This window comes from Chanodichthys erythropterus, chromosome 1, assembly GCF_024489055.1.
Source record: "Chanodichthys erythropterus isolate Z2021 chromosome 1, ASM2448905v1, whole genome shotgun sequence".
Lineage (NCBI taxonomy): Eukaryota > Metazoa > Chordata > Actinopteri > Cypriniformes > Xenocyprididae > Chanodichthys > Chanodichthys erythropterus.
This window is the reverse complement of record NC_090221.1, coordinates 17912990-17939729: the sequence shown is the minus strand read 5'-3', so window position 1 is coordinate 17939729 and position 26740 is coordinate 17912990. Positions and strand designations below refer to the sequence as shown.

General features: G+C 35.9%; 1 protein-coding gene across 1 annotated transcript in view; it reads left to right on the top strand.

Moving 5' to 3' along the window:
• Positions 1-26740, top strand: part of fstl5 (follistatin-like 5) — a 156289-nt gene that overhangs the window by 58880 nt on the left and 70669 nt on the right. The window contains exons 6-7 of the mRNA XM_067401694.1: positions 8334-8530; positions 13684-13804. Coding sequence (XP_067257795.1) covers positions 8334-8530; positions 13684-13804 — 318 coding nt within the window. The remainder of the gene's footprint in view (positions 1-8333; positions 8531-13683; positions 13805-26740) is intronic.

Genomic DNA, 26740 nt, shown 5'->3' with positions numbered 1-26740 from the left:
TGTTTATAAGGAAATGTAAGCTTTTTTGCAATAGCACTGTATGTGTACAGTCTAATAATTGATCTTCAGTGTTAGACTTTGAGTGAAAATCCTATGGATAGTTTATGAGGATGCACATAAATATATTGTACACACACATACACACACACATACACAGAAAAAAAACAAAAAAAACAAAAAAAACAGGCTTGCGAACCCAACCATGCACATGCAAACAATACACTTTTCGCTCATGCACACACATTCATTTATTCATTTTTATTTTAAAAAGGGCTTGATTGTGTTTTTTGGCAGCAGTTTAACATGACTTAATGCTTCATTTTTTTTTAAAAAAAACCCATATTTTTCATATATTTTACCTTTATTCTACACCTCTGTTTCCATTGTCATTCGAATGGCTCATTTGACTTCCTGATTCTATGAAGCCACTCCCTCCGAAATACGCAATGTGCTCAGATTGGGTAGCTGGCCCAGTGTATTGTGATTCGCTGAAGCGTCCGGAAACGCCACGCCCTTACCATTATATGTGCTTCAGTGGAAATGTAAATAATGGCGCTATATAGTTGTATCAAATTGAGCCCGAATCAGACCCAGATGAAGAGGGTCAAGCAGAACCTCTGCAACCATGGCTTTTAAAGGAAATTAATTTTTTGAAATTAATTAAGTGTTTAGATGCTGTCACTGCTGTTTGTTAGCTTTCAATATACAGTTTTATTCTGATTTAAGCTTTACTGTAGCCAAATACATGCATTGTTGTAGCATTTTTGTAAAGCATGAACAACTGTTTGTCTATGAACATAGAAGTTTGTTGGTGTTTGTTGGAGAAATATGCACTAGAATTTAGCTAACTGGCTAGCAAATCAAAAACGTGTTGGTCTTTGTTTACGTCCTTGATGCAACCAAAAAATAGCAACAACTATATATTTAAAAGACATGTACAAACAATAAAATTCTGGAAGCTGTCTTCATCAAAAATGACCAGAGCCTTAAAATGTAAATGTAAAATGTAACCCCCCAGTAAAACCAATTAAATATATTTTTGTTCAATAATATTTTGTGATTATTATTTAGAATTTTGAGGGTATTTTATGATACTATGCAATATTTATACAATTTGTATTAGCTATTTTTCCCCATTGAAAATAATACACAAGGTTTTGTCTATTTTGCCTATTTTGCCTATTTGTCTATTTTAGAGTGTCCCCCTTCATTGTTGTGCACTTTTTCTGCAAGGTGGCTGATTTATAGTTTGTACCACCAAAAGTTTCTATGAGTTTTGTTTTTGTTTTTTTTTTATCTCCCATTCATTTCCTATGATGGGCATTTTTGACCACGAAGGAGCCAAGAGTGACTATTTTTTTATGACCCTTTAATATTCAAATCATGTCCTTGATTTTTTTGGGGGGTGTTCACACAGCTAATGCGACTAAAGTCACCAAGTTTCATCTCATTCCGATGAAGCAAAAAAAAAAAAATTGCGAAGGGGACCAGTGGTTTAAAAGGTATTCTTCTGTGCAGTTCATCACCACATATACATAAATATTGGCATGTTTTACAATCAGAAACAGATCTTTCTAAAATGTTTAAACATCCCCATAGATGTCATTTTGTAAAGCAAAGAATTTAAAGAACTCTTTAGTTAAGGTTGATGTATGCACAAGTCATTCCAAGTCTCTGCCATTTGTAATTCCTCCGGGTAGCTATAAATGTGGAAACTGCACTCAGTGTCAGTATACTAGGAGGTTGAAATATTTCTCACATCCCAGAACAGGTAAAAATATATTTATATATATTTATAAAAATGCCATCACTTGTAATTCATGTAATGCCATTTATGTCAATGTGGAAGGCTGTATGTTGGCGAAACATCAAGAGAATTTGCATTTACATTGAATTATTTAGCAGATGCTTTTCTCCACAGCGACTTACAAATGAGAACAACAGAAGCATTGAAATCAATGTGAGTGCAACAGTATGCAAGTGCTGTGTCAAGTCCCAGTTAAAGTCCCAGCAAAGTGAACATAGCAAGGATTTTTTTTTTTTTTTTTTTTTTTAAGTAAAAATACATAGAGAGAGAGAAAGAAAGAAAAACTCAGTCAAGTGTTGACAAAAAAGATGTCTTTAGCAGTTTTTTGAAAATGGCTAAAGACTCAGCTGCTCAGATTGAGCTAGGCAGGTCATTCCACCTTGGAACAGACAAGGAAAAGGTCAGTGAGAGTGATTTCGTGCCTCTTTGGGATGGCACCACAAGGCACTGATCACTTGCAGAACGCAAGCTTCTGGAGGGCACATAAGTCTGTACGCTGTAAAAAAGAATTGTTGGTTTAAAGCTGCCATCAAACGTTTTTTTTACAAGAAGTAATATAAGTCTAAGGTGTCCCCTGAATGTGTCTGTGAAGTTTCAGCTCAAAATACCCCATAGATTTTTTTTTATTAATTTTTTAACTGCCTATTTTGGGGCATCATTAACTATTCACTGATTCAGGGGCTGCTGGCCCTTTAAATCTCATGCTCCCTGCCCATCGAGCTCGCGACTCTATAATACAGTGCATTTACAAAGTTCACACAGCTAATATAACCCTCAAATGGATCTTTACATGATGTTCGTCATGTATGCTGCATGCATGCTTCGGGTCATGTGAGTATAGTATTTATTTGGGTGTTTATATTTGATTCTGAACGAGTTTGATAGTACGCCATGGCTAAAGCTAACATTACACACTGTTGGAGAGATTTATAAAGAATGAAGTTGTGTTTATGAATTATACAGACTGCAAGTGTTTAAAAAATGAAAATAGCAACGGCTCTTGTCTCCGTGAATACAGTAAGAAACGATGGTAACTTTAACCAACACAACACATTTTACAAATATCACTAAAAATATCATGATATCATGGATCATGTCAGTTATTATTGCTCCATCTGCCATTTTTCGCTGTTGTTATTGCTTGCTTACCTTGTCTGATGATTCAGCTGTGCACAGATCCTGACGTTACTGGCTGCCCTTGTCTAATGCCTTTCATAATGTTGGGAACATGGGCTGGCATATGCAAATATTGGGGGCGTACACCCCGACTGTTACGTAACAGTCGGTGTTATGTTGAGATTCGCCTGTTCTTCAGAGGTCTTTTAAACAAATTAGATTTATACAAGAAGGAGGAAACGATGGAGTTTGAAACTCAGTGTATGTCTTTTCCATGTACTTAACTCTTGTTATTCAACTATGCCAATATAAATTAAATTTTTAATTCTAGGGTACCTTTAACTTAAAAAAAGATACCTGGTTGCCTTAAAATTTTGAGTTCATTGAAATTAAAAATTTGAGTTAATACAATGAAGACAAATGGTTTAACGGAAACTCAAAATATTATGTCATCTGAACCACATTAATTATCTAAGTTGATTTGACAAAAAAAAAATGTTGTGATCAACAAATCATGAAAATAAGTTTTTACAGTGTAGTTAGTAGTAGTGAGTTTAGGTATAGTGGTGAGACCCAGTGCTTGTAGGCAAACATCAGAGCTTTGCATTTGATGCAAGCGGCTATTGGCAGCCAGTGTAAACTGATGAAGAGAGGTGTGATGTGTATTCTCTTCTGCTCATTAATGACCACTCTATGACCCATTCTGGATCAGTATGCAGAGGTTTGACAATGCATACTGGAGGGTTTGCCAAGAGAGCATTACAATTTTCCAGTCTGGATAGAACAAGAGCTTGGATGAGAATTTGTGTGGAATGCTTTGATTAGAAGGGTTTAATCTTCCTAATGTTATATAAGGCAAATCTGCAGGACTAGGCCGTTGTAGCAATATGATCTGTCAAGCTTAAACAATCATCCATCACAACTCCAAGGTTCCTGGCTGTCCTGGAAGGTGTTATGGTTGACAAACCTAGTTCAATGTAGAGGTTATGATGAAGTGTTGGGTTGGCACCGACCACAAGCAGTTCTGTCTTTGCAAGGTTGAGTTGAAGGTGGTGGTCCTTCATCCAGGCAAAAAATGGCTGTCATGCCATTTTGCAAGCAGCAACCTTCGAATCATCTGGTTGGAATGAGAGGTAGAGCTGTGTGTCATCAGCATAGCAGTGATAGGAAAAACCTTCACCTTCCTGAATGACAGATCATAGTGATGACATGTAGATGGAAAAGAAAAGTGGTCCAAGCACCGAGCCCTGAGATACCCCAGTAGCAAGATGATGCGATTTAGACACCTCACCCCTCCAAGATGAAGGACCTACCTGAGAAGTAAGATTGGAACCATTGGAACTGAGTGCAGTTCCCAAGATGCCCTTTGTCATGAGGGTTGACAAGAGGATCTGTTGGGTAACTGTGTCAAAAGCAGCAGGCCGATCCAGAAAGATGAGTACTGATGATTTGGAAGCTACTCATGCTAGTCTCAGAGCTTCAATAACTGAGAGCAGGGCAGTCTCAGTTGAGTGGCCACTCTTGAACCCAGACTGGTTGTTGTCCAGGAGGTTGTTCTGTGTGAGATAAGTAGACAGTTGGTTGAACACAACTCTCTCAAGTGTCTTCTAAAAGTCCTGGATTTAGAGTGGGTTTCTTAAGCAGTGGGGTTATTCTAGCCTGCTTAAATGCTGTTGGAAATGTACCAGTGTGAAGAGAAGTGTTAATAATCTGAGTGAGTGCAGGTACAACTGAAGAAGAGATGGCCTGAAGAAGATGAGTGGGGATGGGATGAAACCAACGCTATCTCACGACCAATTCGTACTTATTCTACGAGGTGGCTATTTCGTATAAATTCATACGACATCACTCGTGCGAATTCGTACGATTTGTCTAAACCCCAGTGACGGTTAGGTTTAGGGGCGGGGTTTGGGGTAGGTCATTCGTATGAATTCATACGAATTTGTCAACTCGTAAAATACATACGATTTAGCAAAAAACGTATGAATTAGTACGAGTGAGGTCGTATGAATTTATACGATTTAGCCACCTCGTAAAATACGTACGAATTGCCGTGAGATCAGGTTGGATGAAACACGACAGGTAGTAGGGTGATTAGAAAGGATGAGTTTGGAAACTTCTGCCTCCGAAAGCGGAGAGAAGGAGGGGAGAATGTGTGTGTTTGCTATTAAGATGTGTTTGTCAGTATTTGGTGTGGAGAATTGGCCGCTGATTGTTGTTGTTTTATTTGTGAAGAATGTGGCAAAGTCATCAGCTTTTAGAGGTTTTGAAAAGCATGCAAGAATCAGGAGAATTTTTATTGTGGTAGTATGTGGTTTTAGCTTTGGAGACATTTGCAGAGAAGGAAGAGAGGAGTAACTGATACAAGCTAAGGTCGGTAGGAACTTTAGTTTTGCGCCACTTCCTTTCTGCAGCCCTGAGTCTAGAACTATGCCCACTGAGAATATCGGATAGCCAGGGAGCAGAGGGGGGATTGCGGGCTGGTCTGGATAAAAGGGGGCAGAAGTCGGCTAAGCAATATGTTAGAGTGGAGCAAAGAGTGTCAGTAGCATTGTTAGTATCCAGTGATGAGAACTGATTAGGGGAGGAAGTGTAGATGAGATCAAAGAGGATAAGTGGGAGCGTGAGAGTGAGTGTAGGTTACACCGAAAAGTGACCTATGGGTGAGAGTTGAGAAACTGTACAGTATATGTGAACATTGTGGATTGCAGGAATGTTGGTAACCCTGCAGTACAACATTTTAAAGTGCATTCACATTCTATTTGTGTTTTTTGTTTGCTTTTTGGCATTGGCATTAAAATAGTTTATTCAGTTGGTCAGGGAGGAGATATTGACGTGAAGCGTAAATCCATAGAAACCTTTTGGATTTTTATTGATCTCTTCTCTTCTCTTCTCTTCTCTTCTCTTCTCTTCTCTTCTCTTCTCTTCTCTTCTCTTCTCTTCTCTTCTCTTCTCTTCTCTCCTCTCCTCTCCTCTCCTCTCCTCTCCTCTCCTCTTCTATTCTATTCTATTCTATTCTATTCTATTCTATTCTATTCTATTCTATTCTATTCTCTCTCTTTTTCTTTCTCAACTAATCCTATTAGGAATCCACTTCCACAATTAGTAGAGTAGCAAGCATGTTGCTGATTGCAGGAGTGTATAAAGGAGTATGTAATAATGTTGCTCTTGATATCTGAGAAAGGCCTTGACAATGGCCGAAACGTCACACATTTTTAATCAATAAAGCTGAATGTTGCACCTTTTTCCAATTTACATGAACATTTATACCAGCTATTTTTATCATCATATGTACTACCACTAAAGTATGCATTATTTTCTTGTAATAAGGAAAGTCATCTAAAAATAATAATAATAATTTGAATGTTTACTTTAGAAAAAAATGAATGAACAGTTCAGTACAACGGTTCCAGCCAGTATATTAGTGGTGGGGTTGTTCATTGACTAAGATTCAAACTGTTCATTCATTTTTTGCAAGTTCTATAGTTGAACCAGTTGGTGGTCTTCATGATTGAGTCATTGAATCATTCATTGAAAATATTTGTTCAAAAACAGAACAAAACAGACAAAGTAACTGTCAATATTGTATCTAAAACGGAAGTTTTGAACTACAATATTGAACTGTTGCATCCACCTGAAGGATCTAATTATTCTCAGTAGCAACCTGTGTGTGTGTGTGTGTTACTTTAAGAAAACAACCATATATCTGTGTTGTTTTATTTTTTTCGTTTATATGATTTAATTTTATAATCATTAATAATCATTAGTCGTTTATGTAGTTGTCATTTGATTTATCATTTAATCACTTATTCATCATTTTTTCTTATTATTAATTAGTCATTTTATGTAGTTATATTTTATATTACTTATTTCCTTACTCTTGCAGTGCTTTCTATTGTTGTTTAATCTTATGATTGTGTGGGTTGAAGAGATGTTTTTCTTCATGAGTTAGTGATAAGAGAATGTCTCCGTTTCAAGGTTGTTGTTTTTTGTCAACTTTGTGAAGCAGTCATTTTTCCATTGTTTTTGCTGTGTTATTGTAAAACTTGTTGGATTTGTACTGGTCAGATGAAGTCTGAGCATTGAGACTTTTAGACAAAGTCTGAGCATTAAAACATAAGCAACTAAGATTATTCAATAAACTCTGCTTTTTATTATCATCACTTCATCTTCCTGCTTCTGCTCTTCCCTGGCTTTCTTAGTAAAACTCTCAGTCTGATAAAAGGCTTATATCTTCTGGCAGGGATTCAGTGTCCGGGGTCGGATCTAATATATTTGATTCAACTGACGTGGAGATCTAACATTTTGGCACAATCTAACACACCTTATCTTTAGCGTAAGAACAAGCATGGCCATCTGTAACTTAAATGTGCTACACTTTTGGTGTCATTCAATTCCAGTCATTTTAAGTGTATGCTGCTTGATATTGCAAACTGGCATTTGGTATCATACTATTTTAAGTTATTATCATAATCGGAAGTTACACACATTCACAAAAAATAGCTTACTTCTGCATTGCAAAATAAGGTGGATCCGATTTTACTGAATATCAATATATAGCTGTGTTTCAACCTTAGGCAGGTAATCACAGTCATACTGATATTCATAAAAACTGCAGGAATATAGTACTTTTGCTCATGTTATATTGCTTCTGTCTATATACAAATACTGTATACATTTATTTTATAGTATATTTGTATTTATTTATAACCTGGTTTAAATCATCATTGGATCCCTATTTTTGACTACCTAAAAGCAAAATGAAATTGTTTTTTAATGTATATGAATTAAATAAATATTAATATAAATGTTTTATATATTATAAATATATATTTTTGTATTTTAGACAGTTTATTGTGATCTTTAAAAGTCGGCTGTATCAAATATGAAGCATACAAACAATTATTGCATTTTTACTATTATTTTATATTCAGTATTTGAAAGAGCACAGATTTTGTTTTGAATGTTTACAAGAATGCATATCTTTCAGAATCCCTATGGACATCTATTTAGAGTTCATTGTCATTTTTCATTCCTTTACCTGGTAGACCATGGTGCTAACAATACCAAGGTTGAGGGTTTGATTTCCAGGGAATTCAGAATTTCAAAAAAAAAAAAAAAAAAAAAAAATGCTTTGCACTAATAATTAACATTTGATAAAACTACCTGCCAAATGTATAAATGTAAATATGGAAATCTTCAAGTTTTTCTCATTCTTCTTGTGAGATCCACAAAATCTGCACATTCTCATCATTTATTTACATGACAGACTTGTTAGATTTCCTCACATGACCATTTGAGAAAAGGCCTTCATATTGTCACAGTATTGATGAATTAGTAATGCTGCAGAACCACGAATCCATCTCCATATGCACTGATCTGACCACCATTTTTCTCCCACTCTTCACAGATGATAACTGTCGTCTGGGAGATTATAAAAAATTGAAGACCAAGATGTTGGACTTGCATGCTCAGAGGTACTTGACCTCTGGTAACCATGGCAGCCATGAGAAGGAAATGGCAACTAGGAAGCATCTGGTGGACATGATGTTCAAGCGCTTTGATGCAGATGGTAATGGAAGAGTTGACAGCAGTGAGCTCTCACAGGTAAGACAGAACAAGAGTGTGACTAAATCAGTCTCTTTTCTTTCACCCATTTAATTGACGTTGCAATTAGGTGGCATCTTTTGACCTTCTTAACATGCATCTGTCTTAATGACCATTTTCAAACCAACAGAAGAAGTCAATTTTCAGATAAAAGAGAAAATTAGAGATTTTGCAGGGATTTTGCAAATAGTAAGGATGGAATGGGGCCAGAGTTAGTGTTTTGGGCCTGTTGAGTGAGCTGTCATTTTTAAACCTTAGCTGTGTTAATCTTTCATATATGTTTTTATGCCTTGCAAATGAAAATATTTGGGTACATTGTAAAAAAAATCCCAGTAAAATTTACGGTAAAAAAACGGCAGCTGTGGTTGCCAGAATTTTACCGTAAAAAATACAGTAGCAACATAAAAAAAATATGTTAAATTTACGGTAAAATAACATATTTCATTAACTGATATAATGTTAATTTACCAACCTAATGAAGTACTAATATCTATTTTGTACCTTTATAGTACACTGACAGTCACCAATCACAGTGGTGATAAGAGTCACATGATGAATCAAAGTTCATCACAAGCAGCTTTACCACAAGCTGAGAAGGACAACACTAACATATAGAGGTGCACACAGTGTCATTCACACACACACTAAACACCATCATGGTAACATGCACGAAATTTTAAAAATGCAATAAACATTAATTTAACAACATTAGATGTAACATAAAACCCTAATGTACATAAAATGAGAAAAACTAAGAAGAAAGAGTTATTTCAACGAAAATATATCAAATGTGAAGTTTCATGGGTTTTTCACTGTAAATTTTTACAATTAATTGTTATTTTTCACTTCCAAAAACTGTGAATTTAACAGTATTTTACCGTAAAATTACATTACATGTACCGTTAGATCTATTACAGTTATTCACCGTATATAGAACGGAAACTTTCTGTAAACCAATTGACAGTTTTTCACCGCAGCATTTTTACAGTCTTTTACTGTTAAAATCACGCTCATTTTTTTAGTGTATTTATGATATATTGAACATTGTGCTGAATTAAATATGTCGCCAAGGTAACATCTAACTGCTAACATATACACTCCTGGGCAAAAAAAAGGGCCAAGCCCAAAATGGCTAAACACTAAGCTTAACCACAAATTATTTGGTCAGGAAATTAGCAAAAATGTAAGCAAATTTTGGCAGAATATGGGAAGTTGTGTGTGGATTGATGAATCACAATGAAACATGAGTTGCATGATGATGCTCCAGAGTGGTGTCTTCTAAAATCTGGTGAGAAATATAATAAAAAAAAAAAAAATGTATCTCTACCACAGTAAAGCATGAAGGAAGAAGTATCATTGTGTGGGGAGCCTTTCAGCTGCTGGTATTGGTGTGCTACTTCACTGTGAACAGTCATTTAATTCTTTTGGAGTACAGGAGAATATTGTGGAATGGCTTGCTTCTCACAAATGAAAAGTTGTTATCTAAAGAGGAATGATCAGATGCTATTTTTCAACAAGACAATGCTCCTGCCCAAACTGCAAGACAACCAAGAAATGGCTTAAGAACAAATTCATCAGCATCATGTTTTAGCTTAGTCAGAGTCCAGATTTGAACCCTATAGTGAATATTTGGCCTGACATTGAACTCAAATGAACTGGGAGACATTTTTCAGCTACTCATGAACAGTTTGAAGCCATTAACAGTGAGTGGAACAACACTCTTTTTATCCACACGGGTAAGGAAGGTCCGTGCCTTCAATCTACAGTATTTTTGCAATACTTGCTAATTTCCTGACCAGTGATTTGTGCGTAAAATGGTTAATAGACCATTAAAAGACCACTAAATATTTTGCCTTTAAAATTATAATATATTTTGCCCAGAAGTGAATGTTTTATTAAAATTGCAAGAGTGAAGAAAAGGAGTAAACAAAAAATAATAAGGGATTTTGAGTGTATACAATAAAGAAAGACAAACAGACAGAACCAAACTTTTAATTGGCTGTACAATTGGCTATACTCAAAGCAGCTCAAATGTTTTGTGTTTTCTTGATGAAAGGCCAAAAAAGACTTAAAGGGGTAGTTTCCCCAAAAATGAAAATTCCGTCATCATTTACTCGCCCCCATGTCTTTCCATTTTTCTTTCATGTCTTTTTGCGGCTTTCTTTCAGCTGTGGAACACAAAAGAAGATGTATTTAAGAATGCTGGTTACTTAACAAATTTAGGTTCCCATTGACTTTTTATTGTATGGACAAAAATACAGATTTATATAATGTATATCTACTTTTGTGTTCCACTATTTTAAGTTTTAAAAAAAGGAAATTAAATAATGAAGTCCAAACAATGCCTGGATGTGAATACATGTTGTTTTGGTATGTTTACAATAATACTGTATCTAATGTTTAAATCTGATATGTTATGTGAATAGCTGGGGATCACTTTTAACATTTTATTGCATTTTATTGCAATTTGAAATGGCAAATGAGCAGGCAAGCTTGTCTCCTTTTTTAATAACTCGCTCATAAACTGATCCCAGGTCAGTTGTGCTTTATCTTGTCCTGCGGCAGAAAGATTACACCTGTCCATAGAGATACTGTGCATATCAAAATGAGCAAAATATGAATTTATTCATATTTCTCCAGAGAGAAAACTCTGAACGCACTTTCACTCTCGGTTACAGGCGTGAGCCATTTCAATTTCATTGTGCAATATTTTCATGTCATTTGCATATTTCTTCATTCTCAGTGGAAGAAGAATAGATCTCTTTTCATGCATGGCAGATCGAAGACAATGTAAAAAGTGAACATTTGGACCGGCCCTGAATACAAAAGCTTGGCCCTTTGACATGAATCTATCGAAAGGTTGAAAAGGTGATAGAGGAATAGGAACATATAGTGCAATGCCTTGCAGTGAAATCAAAACATTTTGCTCTAATAGAGCAATTAAACCCCATCAGTATTCTGCTCAAGTAGGTCTTCTGGAATGATCTTCATGCAGAAAGTAAAGGGATAGTCCATGAAACATTTCTGACTTATTAAATTTTGAGTAATGTTTTTTTTTATTGATATCATATCATATATCTTATCATGTATTTATATTAAATAACATATTTAATACATTGTGTCATTCTGGAAACCACTTTTTGCGAAATGATTTTTAATACATTTAATACCAAGCCTTAAAATACTGTATACATGAAATTGTATAAGCAAGCAATAAGGTACTCAAGTCTGTGCTGTATCATGAATGTCACAGCTGACAGGCGTTGTTAGGCATGACTCGAAGCGGAGTGCCTGCAACCCCTTCAGCCGTCACTTATTTAAGATACAGCACTAGCCTCAAGTACCTTATTGCTTTTATATAACGCTTACCACACAATACAAATAATAAAGCCAAAAATATGCAACTTTCATGGAGTAAACTTTCACTAAAAGCCTTCCTTCCACTGGAAAAAACAGTCCCTGACTATGTACAGCAACAGAAGTTACAATATTACACCATTAGATGGCAGCAAATGAGTGTGTCAGTAGCGAAGAATTTTACATTGAAAAGACTGAACTGTTGTGAACACGGAACAAGATGTAACTGACAAATGCTTTGACTAGCGCTGTCAGTCACGGGAAAACCCCTTAACTGTTAAGGACAAGATAATACATCGGAAATTTAAACAGATTTTTTATTATGAACATAGGACTGACCTGAAGGAAAATGCTAAATCTAAATGCAGGTAATAAACTCACTCACTCGATCTCTTTCTCACAATACTCTTCTACATAATACAGTAAGCTGCAATGAACAATATCAATTGAGAACAAACAGTTTAAGTTGCTAAGAGTGTTATCTAGTGATACACAGAACCGTTGGGTGAAGCGGTCATAGCCTTGTTTTATCATGAATAAAACACAGCTATTGACCAATCAGAATCAAGGACAGGAAATAACCGTTTTATAAAATACTACATATTTGTATATAATGGCCCCAAAACATATTTGGATGCTTAAGACATTTTAAAATCTGTGCATGACTACATCCGATGCAATATATCAAACAAAGTTGCATCTTCAAACAAATGATGCTCAAAAACTTGCATTTTTGTGAATCTAGAAGTGTTTATGTTTAAAAGTGATAGAATAAGTACATGCCTAAAGCTGTTCTAAGATTCCATTTAGTACGGTGGATTGGATGTGGAGAGTCGTTCATTATGGAAAACTTTGCTGACATCGCCTGTAGCATGCGGCATGCGGATCAGAGTTGTACATTAACAAATTTCAGAATTTGAAAGTTTACTTGCTTGTTTGGTTTGTCTTCACAGTAAATGTTAAATCAACACTGCAAAGCAAAAGAGATGAAAGTGAAGGTTTTGAGTCAGTTTCTGTGCTGGTATCAAGTCTCTATAAGAGGATTAGAGTTTGCAACAGATAATAAAAGGGCAGGATTGAATCAAATCTGAACACACAGGTCTGGCTTTAGTAATAAATAATTTTGGGTAAGACTGGGTCAGCCTTAGCACTAGGTATGCCAAAGCTTTCAGGAGGTCAGGTCTAGATTATGTGTAGTTTACATCACCTTCAGTAATGTTTTGAATCCATTGACCACCAGTCACCAAGTTAATTATAACTGTTCATACGCATATGCTCAAGGCATTTTCCAAATCTTAACTGTAATCCACAGTGAATCTAACCTCTAACATTTTTCAACAATCCCTTTAGCTTTCTAACTGTAATTACCATCAGATATTTTTAGGCATGGGTGAATGCTTGATAGAACGTTTTACAGTAATCCCTCATGTTTTCCAGCATAAGGCTGTTATAAAATCTTGCTCAATTCTGGATGTTTGCCAGCCAAAAGGATTCACAATGTCTGATGCAGATAGGAATCACATCTTTAATTATTCAGAATGGTACATTAGAGCAGTGGTTTTGCTTCAGGATGGTGATTTTACATCAGACGTCATGTGGAGGCCCAAGACGGCACAAAATTGGTAAACAAACATGTCCTTAAATTTGAACATCATTTATTAGTATTTCCTTGAGCTACATTTACTGCACAAAACACATTTGCTCTGGTAAGTAAATATTTTGAAGCGTCATACAGTAGGTGCTGCTTTGGATTTAATCTCTTTCATGTTTTGATCTTTAATCTTGGTATCATGCAGGTTATCAAGCAGGAAGGTCTGAGCAGGACGGCATCAGAGTGCACTCTGTTCGACCTGTTCAAATATAACGACGTCAACGATGACGAACACCTAACTAGAGAGGAGTTCTACGCAGCTTTTGGTGAGTGTTTTGATAAAGTGATGAAGTGTACAAAGCTGAGAGACATTTTCAGCTGCATAATTAGCACCATCATGGCTGAATGCACATTCAGTAACTGTGACACTTACTGTATTTTCAGTGTAATTTGTTAAAAGCACAATGGATAATTGCAGTATTTTCATGAAGAAACTGAGTCTTGGTTACAGGCGTGTGCAGTTTTAATTTCATTGTGCAATATTTTCATGTGTTTTAGATATTTGTCTCTTTTTCATAACTATTCTAGTTCTGATTCCAATTGGAAATGATGAAAGTAATGACTTGCAGTTCAGTATGTCGAGAATCACTAATTTAGTCAGTAAGTTAAGTCTGTTAACTTGACAGATCACTTTTTGATTGATTCAACTGACTCAAACTACTGAGGACTTAACAATAGGAAGATGTGTTGTATATTTCTTGTGTTTGTATTATTTTGCAGCACCCAGATTTTTCATCTCATTGTATTCAATTAGTCAGTTGTGGCATAGTGCCACCATCTGACTTTTGCATCCATCTCTCTGGATATAAAAAAAAAAAAAAAAAAAATCTTTCTGCATGGTTTTCCACTCCAAAGTAGCTGTTTATTCTGAACAGATCTTATTATTTCATAATTATTCAGACATTTGTTTATATACTTTTACTAGTGGATGCAGAACACTATAGTTAGTTAGGATAGCAAAATAAAGTAAACTGTGACATATTATACCCAAAAATTCTTCATACAGTGGACTACTAGTAAAATTGATAAAAATTTTGAACCAAAATTTATTCAGATCCATTGACCTGACCACGTTTTGCTAAAGTGTTATCTGACATAATTAAGATTTTTTTTGTCTGACACAGTTTAACTCTGGGACCTTGCCATTTATTACAATTTTTTTCAAAACTATAGTGAATAAACTGTATAAATGAATTAAATGTTCAAGGTGTCTGAATAAATTTTTTGGTTTATATATATAAATTCTATGTTTTACCAGTATTTATTTATTTTCTTAGGGTGTGTTCACACTTTGCAGGTTTGGTTTGATTAAAACAAACTCTGATGTGATTGCTCTGTTATTGAGGTTCATTTGAATAAGTGTGAACGCTGCTGTCCGAACCCTGGTGCACACCAAACAAGCGGACCAAGACCCATCTTTTCCAAACAAACTGTGGTGTGGTTCAACTCGAACCAAAGACAAGTAATCGAACAAAAAACAGGACATGATGTCAGAAGATGCAACCCTTAAAAAACATAGAATGCTCAAGCATACCTGTTTTTTCTCGTCATAAGAGCTGCAATGCCCATTACAGTTCAGTACAGGCGCCAGATCCACCGTCTCCTTGCAGCAGATCTTCGTTTTTGTGTTCCTATCACAGTTTTGACTTCTTTGCACATTTTAAAAAGCTGTTCATGTGTTCTCGCACATACAGCTAGCACATTTATCCCAGCACACAGCATTGTTTTGCATGTTTGCAAAGTTTCGTCATAAAATATGTCATAAAAGCTGTTTTTTTTTTGGTGTGTGTGTGTGTGTGTGTGTGTGTGTGTGTGTGTGTGTGTGTGTGTGTGTGTGTGTGTGTGTGTGTGTGTGTGTGTGTGTGTGTGTGTGTGTGTGTGTGTGTGTGTGTGTGTGTGTATCCTTATGTGTAGTGTTAAAAATGGCAACTAAATGTATCATTTTCATTTTTGGTCCAGACCAAAAGGACTGAACTACAAAGTGTGAACACACCCACGTGACTTTGTTTTATCTGTGCATGTTGAAAAATGTAGGCATTAAAAACTGTGAGCAGAACCAAACATCATGAAAATCATTAGGTTCCAACTGGTTTTTGGATCCCATCCCTGCTTTTCATGGCAAGTTCAGACTATTGGCATGTCATGTAATGAAGTTACATTTCTCCATTAGTCCATTCCACTGGGTCAGCGGCCTCTGAAATGGACTGTGACTCTGACCAACCCACTGTTAAAAAGTCAAATCTTGCGGTCACCATAAAGGTGAATGGATCCTAATTAAGCTCTAATTGAAGTCTACACTCATATTTTTCAGTAAACCACTGAACAGTGACGGCCTTAGTAAGATTTTCCTCTTTCGTGTACTCATTAACGGATTTGCTGAAGAGAAACTGAGGCACACTAATTAACAGCATGACTCAGGATGCAAGTAAAATTTGTTATAGAGCGTTTGTGTCAGCCTGCAACTAAGTTATATTGCTAAAGTAGAAGAATGCCCAGACTCCATGGACTGCCTGTAGTAGTCAAGTTGATAAGATATTTTATGTTAAATAGGTGGTAATGACTGATCGCACTGAACTGAGATGGTATTTTATATTTTTAAATATATTTATAATGTATACACACATATACATGTTGAGTTTTCATGTTTTATGGGGACATTCCATAGACATAATGATTTTTATACTGTGCAAACTGTATATTTTATCCCCTAACCCCAAACGTACCCATCATAGAAAACTTTTTGCATTTTCATTACATTTTCAAAAAACATCACTTAATATGATTTATAAGCCGTTTTCCTCATGGAGACCAAAAAATGTCCCCACAAGTACAAGGGTTTCCTTATTATTCCTTATTTTTCAGTGCTTCCTTTCTTATTTAGGGATTTTACTTGTAGATTCTATTTCTAAGCTCTTTGTTGAAACATTTGGAGGAATTTCTATCCCAATAGAGAATAAATTAGTGTTCCCAATATAGATAAAAGCCTTGAGTTCTTGGTTCTAAATACAAACTCCCTATGGATGGCTAAGACATTGCTTATGTCACAAGAAATTACACATATTGAAAGATTGTATGTAAAAGTAAAGCTTGAGTTAAATTAGTTCCAACCTTTTACACTAACATTCAACATGTCTACTGTCTCATTTTGCTTTTTAGTCTCATCTTCTTCTGACATTTCAGTTTGAATCAATTTGCACTGACATTCAACAAGGGCCGACACATGTAACGTAAGGTTCGGGGTGGGACAACAATGCATGCATGGAGCACTTTTGAAAGAATCCCACTGTTACACACTGGGTTGTTGAGCATAAAGCAGCTTTTCAGACAGGAAGTATTTTTTGGAATGAGAATCACTGCCTCAGTCTGCCCCCATGCCCTTCCTCCGATCTCAGCAGGAGTTTGAATGAGGCGGGAACAGCCCTTCAGGCAAAAAAAAAAAAAAATGTATTGCTACTTTTGCTTTTCTTCAAAACTTAAAGATAAAAAAGATTACAAGACATTTTGTCAGATGCCTTCAGAGAACTCCTTCACACCGTTTCTTTTTAGCTCCTGATGCTTTGAACAAATGTTTTCTTTAAAAGTTTGAAGAATACTACTTTATAAACAGTTCATGTTTGTTGTACCAACAGCATTAGGGTTCATGCTGTGAGCTGGTGCTTTAGATATCTGCCACAATGTGTATGAGAATGTGAATATGTGAATGCTTGTAGTCAGTTTGAACTTCAGTGTGAAATTTACCCAAAGATATGAGCTGCTCAGGTTCACCTGATCCTGACTTATTTTTCCATCACATGGACGCCTGCTCAAAACCATTTTCTCAATGTTTACTCAGTCCGCTTCTAGCCTCATTGACCCTCTTCACTCCATGTATATTCACACTGACAGCGATCTACAGCTTCAAAACAACTCGAAATCATTAATTTAATGTGGGCATGTCCAACAAAGTTGAGTTGAGAAAAGTTTACGTTTATGCAAATGAGCATAGATGTAATATGGCAGTTTTTGATAGAAGTAAAGGCAGTGATCTGTCTTCTGTGAGATAGTAGTCAAGTATAGGCAAGATGGAGAGGTTAATGCTACTGTGAGCAATTTCACCATTCTATGTAATTTGTTTCAGCCCACATACAGCGATATAATACAAAATGATGCAAATAAACCATATCAGAAGTTGTTGGTATTCTGAGTGAGTTTGATTCATAGAATGAAACTCATTAATCTTGTTCATGACTGTTGATGTATTGTATTTTGTATTGCAATTTGTACACACACTTTCCCTGCAGCAAGAAAACAGATTGATTGCCAAAATAGAATATCTTATTTTTATAATTTACAATCAGATTTTGATTGATTGATTGATTGATTGATTGATTGATTGATTGATTGATTGATTGATTGATTGATTGATTGATTGATTGATTGATTGATTGATTGATTGATTGATTGATTGATTGATTGATTGATTGATTGATTGATTGATTGATTGATTGATTGATTGATTGATTGATTGATTGATTGTCCACCAATGTGGAAATTCTCCTGGCTTCTCATAAAACCCACAATTATACACAATACACAAGTTATACATATACACAATATGTCAATATAAAATGTATTCTCACAAGGAATTCCTTACCCTTCATTTAAAAGGGTTTGTTCACCCAAAAATTCTGTCATTAATTTCTCACCCTCATGTAATTCCACACCCGTAAGACTTTTGTTCATCTTCGGAACAAATGAAGATATTTTTGATGAAATCCAAAAGCTTTCAGTCCCTTCAACTTACACATTCAAGGCCCACAATGATAGGAAAGATATCATTTAAGTAAACCAGTGGTTTAACCTCAATTTTATGAAGGGATAAGAGTGCTTTGTTTGCGCAAAAAAAAAAAAAAAAAAAAAACACAACACGCATACGTTGTGGTGCTCCCCCTACTGGATTGCAGGTCAATAGTTTTATAAATAAAGTGGTAAATTATGCTTTTTTGTGTTCAAACAAAGCACTTTTGTGGCTTCATAAAATTGAGGTTAAACCACTGGAGTCATTAATGATGTCTTTACTACCTTTATGAACCTTAAATGTGTAAATTGTGTTGCTCCCAATGGAGGGATAGAAAGCTCTCAGATTTCATAAAAAATATCTTCATTTGTGTTCCAAAGATGAACAAAGGTCTTAAGGGGTTTGGAACGACATGAGGGTGAGTAATTAATAACAGAATTATCATTTTTTTGTTGAACTAGCCCTTTAATATTCTAATTGCCATGATATAAAGGAATGTTTATACACATTTCTAAGATAAGATTTTAAAAGACTATGGCAAATTATACAGCCCATCAATAATGTATTACAATAACAGTCAATAAGACAGCGACCTGGTGACCTCCATTAATAAAATCGCTCTGTGTGTGACCAGTCAAGAAGCCAGCATTCATTGTGACATTTGATCTGACTTTGTCTGTTGTGAGATATTGTGATGCATTAGATGCAGCTAAAAATCTGTAAACAACATGATTTATTGGCTGTTTTAACATTCATTTGTTGCATGAATGATTTATAATATTATTTCACATGAATAGCTTAGACTTATTCTTGCATGATTTTGATCTTGGTGGTGTGATATGAGGTAAAAGTACACTCTGGTTTACTAGACTCTGGTCTGATGGGCTTAGCAAACTTCAATCTGATAGGGTTAGTACACTTTGGTATGATAAGGAAGGTTGAATCAGGTCTGATGGGATTTACTTATGTGTGAGTGGACAGAGCTTGTCAGCGTTGACTTGCGTTGTTCAAACTCTCCAAGTCTGTGATTACATCAGTCGCATAGGTATATATCTCAGTCCTGATGAAGGATGACAGGCCATGAAAGCATGAAACTGTCCAGTTTTGGTTTGGTGAGTCTCTGGTCTCCCTAGAGTAAGATGGAGGGCAAAAGAATCTAAAAGCGCTGCAAAAGGTATTTTATGTGGTGTATAAGTAAACTATGCAGCCTAAAACTTACTAATTGCACTGCATCTAAGTACATTACCGAAAGACGCTGTTTGAGTTCTTCACGCCCTCTCGATTCCATATTGTAGCAATTAGCATATGGTCTACGAGAGGTTTTAGAGACATGCTAAATGTGTTTACTCAGATTCTGGCCCTTTTCTCTGGCACTAGAGAGCATTTTCAAGAATTGGAGTAGCTCACACATTTAAGGCTAAACATGTGACTCGTTTATTCATAGCTGTAATTATAATTAATGTACACTCATGTTTTCCATCAGGCTTCATTCCCAACTTTCCTGAATCTCACAAGCTTTACGAGTATGGGGAAAATTGGACTGGTAATATCTTGCATATATTTCAGCATCAGTTTAGAAATAAGTTTTCAAATCGTGATTGCAGATTCCATGTGTTTATTGGCAATGACTAATTTGTGAACCGCCATTCGCATCAAATCGTTGTATATCATCATAGTGCCCAGCTATAAAACTTGCTCTATGTTAAAGCACATTGACATTATTATGGCATTGTTGACATAACAGTATGAATTGCTGTGAAGTGGTTTTGAATTAAAGTGTTTTAAGTAAATTTGTTTTAAGTAAAGTGTTTAAAGCGCTATAAATAAATTTGACTTGACTTAATGAGTCTACTGAACCAGTTCAGAACTCCAGACTGAACCAGTTCAGGAATTGGACTGAATCGGTATTGTTCCAATCACTTCCATGGCCACAGGTGTATAAAATAAAGCACCTAGGCATGCAGACTGCTTCTATAAATATTTGTGAAAGAATGGGTCGCGCTCAGGAACTCAGTGAATTTAAGCATGGTACCGTGATAGGTTGCCACCTGTGCAATAAGTCCATTCGTGAAATTTCCTCACTATTAAATATTCCATGGTCAACTGTTAGTGGTATCATAACATAGTGGAAGCCATTGGGAACAACAGCAACTCAGCCACGAAGTGGTAGGCCATATAAAATCACAGAGTGGGGTCAGCGCATGCGGAGGCGCACAGTGCGCAGGAGTGGCCATCTTCCTGCAGAGTCAATAGCTACAGACATCCAAACTTCATGTGGCCTTCAGATTAGCTCAAGAACAGTGCGTAGAGAGCTTCATGGAATGGGTTTCCATGGCAGCTGCATCCAAGCCTTACATCAGAAGTGCAATGCAAAGCGTCGGATGCAGTGGTGTAAAGCACGCCGCCACTGGACTCTAGAGCAGTGGAGACGTGTTCTCTGGAGTGACGAATCACGCTCTGTCTGACAATCTGATGGATGAGAGTCTGGGTTTGGAGGTTGCCAGGAGAACGGTACTTGCCTGACTGCATTATGCCAAGTGTAAAGTTTGGTGGAGGGGGGATTATGGCGTGGGGTTGTTTTTCAGGGGATGGGCTTGGCCCCTTAGTTCCAGTGAAAGGAACTCTAAATGCTTGAGCATACCAAGACATTTTGGACAATTTCATGCTCCCAACTTTGTGGGAACAGTTTGAGGATGGCCCCTTCCTGTTCCAACATGACTACCCACCAGTGAACAAAGCAAGGTCCATAAAGACATGGATGAGCAAGTTTGGTGTGGAGAAACTTGACTGGAGTCCCGACCTCGACCCGATAGAACACCTTTGGGATGAATTAGAGCAGAGACTGTGAGCCAGGCCTTCTCACCAACTGCCTGACCTCACAAATGACCTTCTAGAAGAATGGTCAAAAATTCCCATAAACACATTCCTAAACCTTGTGGAAAGCCTTCCCAGAAGAGTTCACACTGTTATAGCTGCAAAGGGTGGGCCAACTCTATATTAAACCCTACGGATTAGGAATGGGATGTCATTAAATTTCATGTGCATGTAAAGGCAGGTATCCCAAAACTTTTGTCAATATATATATATATATATATATATATATATATATATATATATATATATATATATATATATATATATATATATATATATATACACATATATATTTGGGGAAGTTTTGGAAGCCTTCCATTCTTTTTTCTGCTTTTGACCCTTGTTTACTCATGCTCCTACTAATGATTCGTGCATCTATGTGGTTCTTTATCATGATTGGTTTGTTCAGTTGGCATATCTGTATGCTTTATGCTCCAAACTATTTACATCCCCCAGTGGAGTCAGAAGGCAATTACTTAACGCCACGCCAGCCCACAATGCCGTTCCTCTCATCTGTCAGGGTTGATATGCCTCCGGAGAGAACGTCAATCCTCCTGCTCTGTCTGCTAAACAGACAAACGCGTGCGCGCACACACTCACACACAGAAATACAGGATCCGCTCAATATCATTGGCAGTGGAGAATTGTGTGATAAGAAACAGGGTCTTACTTGAAACAAAATTGACTTCAGTGAAAGGCAATACAGACTTTTAAAGATTGCCATATAGGAAGTGAGAAAAAAAGCAAGGTAGGATGTTAGAGATAGATGGGTGGGGGGAATTCACAGCTCTGTAATATGGTGTGAAATGCACTTTAATTTATCAAATTCAACCAAGAATCTGTCCCACTTTTTTCCTGAACAGTCCCTCTTTTATATGAGCTCCAATTAGCCAAATTAGAAGTATGTGTACTGTGATGGCATGCTAATATATGTGTGTCTCCAGTGTCCCTACTGAAAAGTGCTATGGAGATTGTGTTTTTCACAGGTGGTGTGAAGTTAGACTTTCTTCAGCTTCTATTACTGCCTGTCTCTCACATTGATTGGGTCACAGTAAAGGTTTTATTCCATCTGACTTCAATGACTTCAACTTTTAAAAGATTCTGCAGCTATCACAGAGGCCTCACAGGCTCATAAATGTACTAGTGGATGGGCGGCGGAGAGCGGAGCGTGACTTTTGATGGGAGGGCAGCTGGTAATTATGATTGAAGTCCATTTACGGCATTGCTCCTTGTTGGAAAGGGTCTGTTGTTTTTCTTCAGCTTTTATCATAAATTGTAAACTGAAATTTTGGTATTCCTCTGTTTCCTTTTGTTTTGTTTTTTTTTAGGCTCATTTACAAAGTATTTGGGACTGACTTTTGTGTTCTGAAGAGATTCAGAATTGGGTTATGCCATTCAGAATTGGGTTGAGGATGCCTTTTACTTTTAAATTTTATTTAAACTGAGGTTGCAAACAGATGAAGATCAGCATTTAACATTTGGAGGTAAGGTTGAAAAATTCAAATAAATTGAAATTCAAAGACATTCATTGAACTGTCACTTGTAGCTAGAAAGTTACACTACTGTTCAAAGGTTTGGGGCAGTGGCATAGCAGGCAGGCCCCGTGATAATCGTACCCCTAAAAGAGGACTAAAAAAATTTATTCTGCTGCTGCTTGACCATGGGATTTCTCTCACTAAGTTTGATTTACTTTAGCTCTTTTTGCAGTTGAAGCATCACTACTCTGTAATGGGAAAGAGTGTGAACTAAATCAAAACTGCAGTCGAACACTTCAGTATTAATTCCACACTGCTGTTGTGAGAGATGGTCGAGCCCTGAGGGAAAGTCTGCTACATGTGCTCTAAATGAGGGGGCAAAACCTGTACTTACTGTACTGTCATTAATCAGAAACGTTGACTCAGGATTAAATGCCTGTACAGCACCTGGCATAATATTTTCACATTATATGTAGTCTTGCAGTATGATCGGTCCACCATTTTTGTTTAGGCTGCATCCGGGGGGTTTTATACCATAATCTATTTCTCTCTTTCTGTTTCCTACACTGGCATACTCATAAACAAATCTCATCTTCTCAATTGTATTCCTTGTTCTGAAAAGCCCATTCACCTTTCAATCCTACGGGGAATTGTAAAACACGGTTGCTTGCCCTGGAGAAAATTACAAATCTACTAAAACACAAAAGAGTGTAACTGAATGGCTAGAAAAGATATTACTAAACACTTGAAATGGCAAGTGCTCACACATACACATGGTCTGTTTTGAAAGGTAGTTGTGCTTATACTTACTGCTTTCAGGCTGTATTTATTGTATTTGAGAGTTTTCGAGAATTTTTGCCAGTGACAATATGGTAAAAACAAAGATGTAGCTAAGACCACACAGAGATTAGCCATGCTTAAAGGAGAAATTCACCCCAAATTGAAGGTCCAATGACATGATAAAGCTCAATTTGTGCTTGTCTTCAATTAAGAAAATGGCTATTGGATATTTTGTGCCAGGTTTTATTTAGCCACAATTAAAGGGGAAGGATTATTAGTAGATAATGACAAATTTTGGTCAGTTCCTTTTACAAATTTGTAGTTTTGGGTCATAAAGTTTCCTTATTACAAATGTGTTATTATACAATAATTATTATTATTATTATTATCATCATCATCATTATTAATGTTTTTGAAAGAAGTATCCTATGCTAACCAAGGCTGTATTTATTTGATCAAAAATATGGTAAAAAACAGCAATATTGTGGAATACATGTATTATTACAATTTAAAATAAATATTTGTTTACACTTTATTTTAGTGTCCCTATTACTGTGTAATTATGCATATAAGTACTGAGTAATATTAATTAAGTACATGTACTTTAGGTTTAGGGTAAAAATAGGGTTTGTTCAGTGTCACATGATCCTTCAGAAATCATTCTGATTTGGTGCTCAAGAAACATTTCTTCTTATTCTCATTGTCGAAAACAGTTGTGCTGTGTAATATTTTTGTGGAAATTGTGATTTTTATTTTCTGGATTCTATAATGCAAAGTTCAAAAGACCAGCCTTTATTTGTAACAAATATTTTGTAACATTATAAATTTTGAATAAAAGTATTAATTTCTTTAAAAATAAAATCTTAATGACCCAAAACTTTTGAATGATAGTGTAGCTCATGTCAACCACTTCACCTGGCATGACACTTTTTGTCCTTTTGAGTCTGGCAGTAGAAATAATCTATACTTTTCTTGGTGCAGAATCTCAGATGTTCTGTAAAATCTCATTTAGTGTTTTGTAGAAATAATGAAAAAAAAATATGGAAATAATGACTAAAATGGAAATATAAGGATACAAGAAAGATATCTGAATGGTTGCCTTTTGTGCATTGTCTATGCACTCCATGAGAAATGTAATTTGATAGTCATGCTATTTTTTCCCTCTATTACTGGCATTTCCTGACATATTGTGGCATGAGCTGACAGTGCTATCATAAAATGATTGGTTGATAGGTGTCAGGTGATTAGGAAAAAAATAAATAGGTTTGCCTTGACACAGCACAGGAAATGTACTGTCTAACATTGTCTGTTTGGTTACTCTAAATTCAGTCTAAGTTTTCCAGTTGGTATTTCTGAGTACCTCACATTATTCACATTTTCCCATACTGTTCAAAAAGCCCCAATTTGGCAAGTCAGCAAGAGTTCATTCTCTTTGTCCATGCCACTTTCTGAAACCGCTTGAGCTTGTCCTTTTGTTTTTGTGTGAGTGGTGCTGAAATAGAAATTTTTGAATGTTTTGCTGAGAGTCACTGCATTCATAGTGGAAAACAACAATGTCAAATTCAGCTCTCACATGCTCAGACACATGCTCTGTTCAGTTTTCCCATGGCTCACTGTCTGTTCTTCTGAATTCACAAAATAAATGCAAATACAGGGGTCCTCGCTCCTAATTTGCAAAATCCGATGTAGAGCTGCAATTTTGGTTCATTAAAATAAAAAGATATATTTTCACACATTAGAACCCAGAACCCTTTGTACTGAAAGCAACAACATTACCAAAAAGTGTCACGATTCACAATCAGTTGATGATCCTTCCATTAATCCATTGGCTTACAAAATCCTAGGATAGACAGATAAATATGTTTGAAGTTCCTTTGAGCACTTGAATTGGCAGCAATATGGTTTCTCTTTCAAATCACTGTGCTAGGTTTTCAAAATATTTTACATTGTTTTCAATGTAAAAGATTTTGAAAGCCTAGCACAGTGATTTAGAAATTGCTGTTTAAATTAATTTTGGACATTTCTAATCATAATGTTGTTTTGTTTTTGTTTTGTTTTTTACATTTTCAGTGGACTTGAGGCATCTTTACACAAGGCCTCTTTACACAGCTGAGTTGAGGCTGCTGTGTGCTTGCTCAAAATTCTACTGTATGTAAAGATATAATGGTGCATAAAAGTCTGACCAAATTATGCATGCTCTGGCCCACCTCAGCCCCTAGAATCAAAGTATACAGTTGTATTTTTTTAATTTTTTTATTTTTTGTAAATGCCACCTCCAGCATTAAACAATCTGTGTAAAGACATTTAAATGCCACTTTAGAAGTGCTTCTGTGCCAACTTTGCTGTGTAAATTTGGCAACAGACAAATGTCATCCAAGATGTTTGTCTTTCTTTCTTAACCCTTGTGCATCAAAAGTTACACATAGGTGCAAAATGGACAAAAATGTCCATGTCCAAAAACTAAGATATGATTTATAACCCTTAATGATTTGTAACCCTTTAAATGCTGGTTTGTTTACATAATGCCATAGGTGTTTGTTTTTTTTATGAAAAAAAATTAAAAATTGTAGTTTATTTTCATAAACTAAATGCTAAGCAGAATTTTTTTTTCTTTGCTTATTAGATTCTTGGGTGTGTCAATGAAGAACAACAACATTAATTTTGAGGCATTTATATTTTTTATGTAGTGTCAGATTTTTTACAAAAACTAACACTTAGGTCCATAATGGACAAAAATGTCCATGCCAAAAACTGTCATAGAAATATTATATATTAATATTTTTTTTCCACTTTCACTGACTTTTTTTTATCAGCATCTCTTCTATTCATAATTACCAAACATTCATTCATTTTCAGAATTTTAACGCTTTACAAATTGGTTTCTTTACATCCTCAGCTTCTAATGCACCTGTGTGCTCACTGTCAGTGGGCAACAATAGCTTCAGAGCTTCCTCTGCTGAGTAACGTCTCTTCATCTTGCAAACAATGAAATTATCAACCTCTCAAGCATATTTATAGCTTTGGCTGTGAGGACACCTGTGTGAACTCAAACTTTGTATAAAATCTACCAGACTAAACAATCAGCATTTTCTTGTGGTGAAAACTAAAACAATGTGTTTAGGGGCTTCTGAACTTCTACTTCAAATTCAAGCGTACCTTTTATCTCCGTACAAAAACAATAACAAGTGAAAAAGTGCAACCAAGGGTTAAGATGCGTGTTTGTTCGAAAAAGAAAAACCTCGAAGCTCATTAACCTTCTTTGACCTTTTTCATAGTTTTCACATGGCCCTATGACC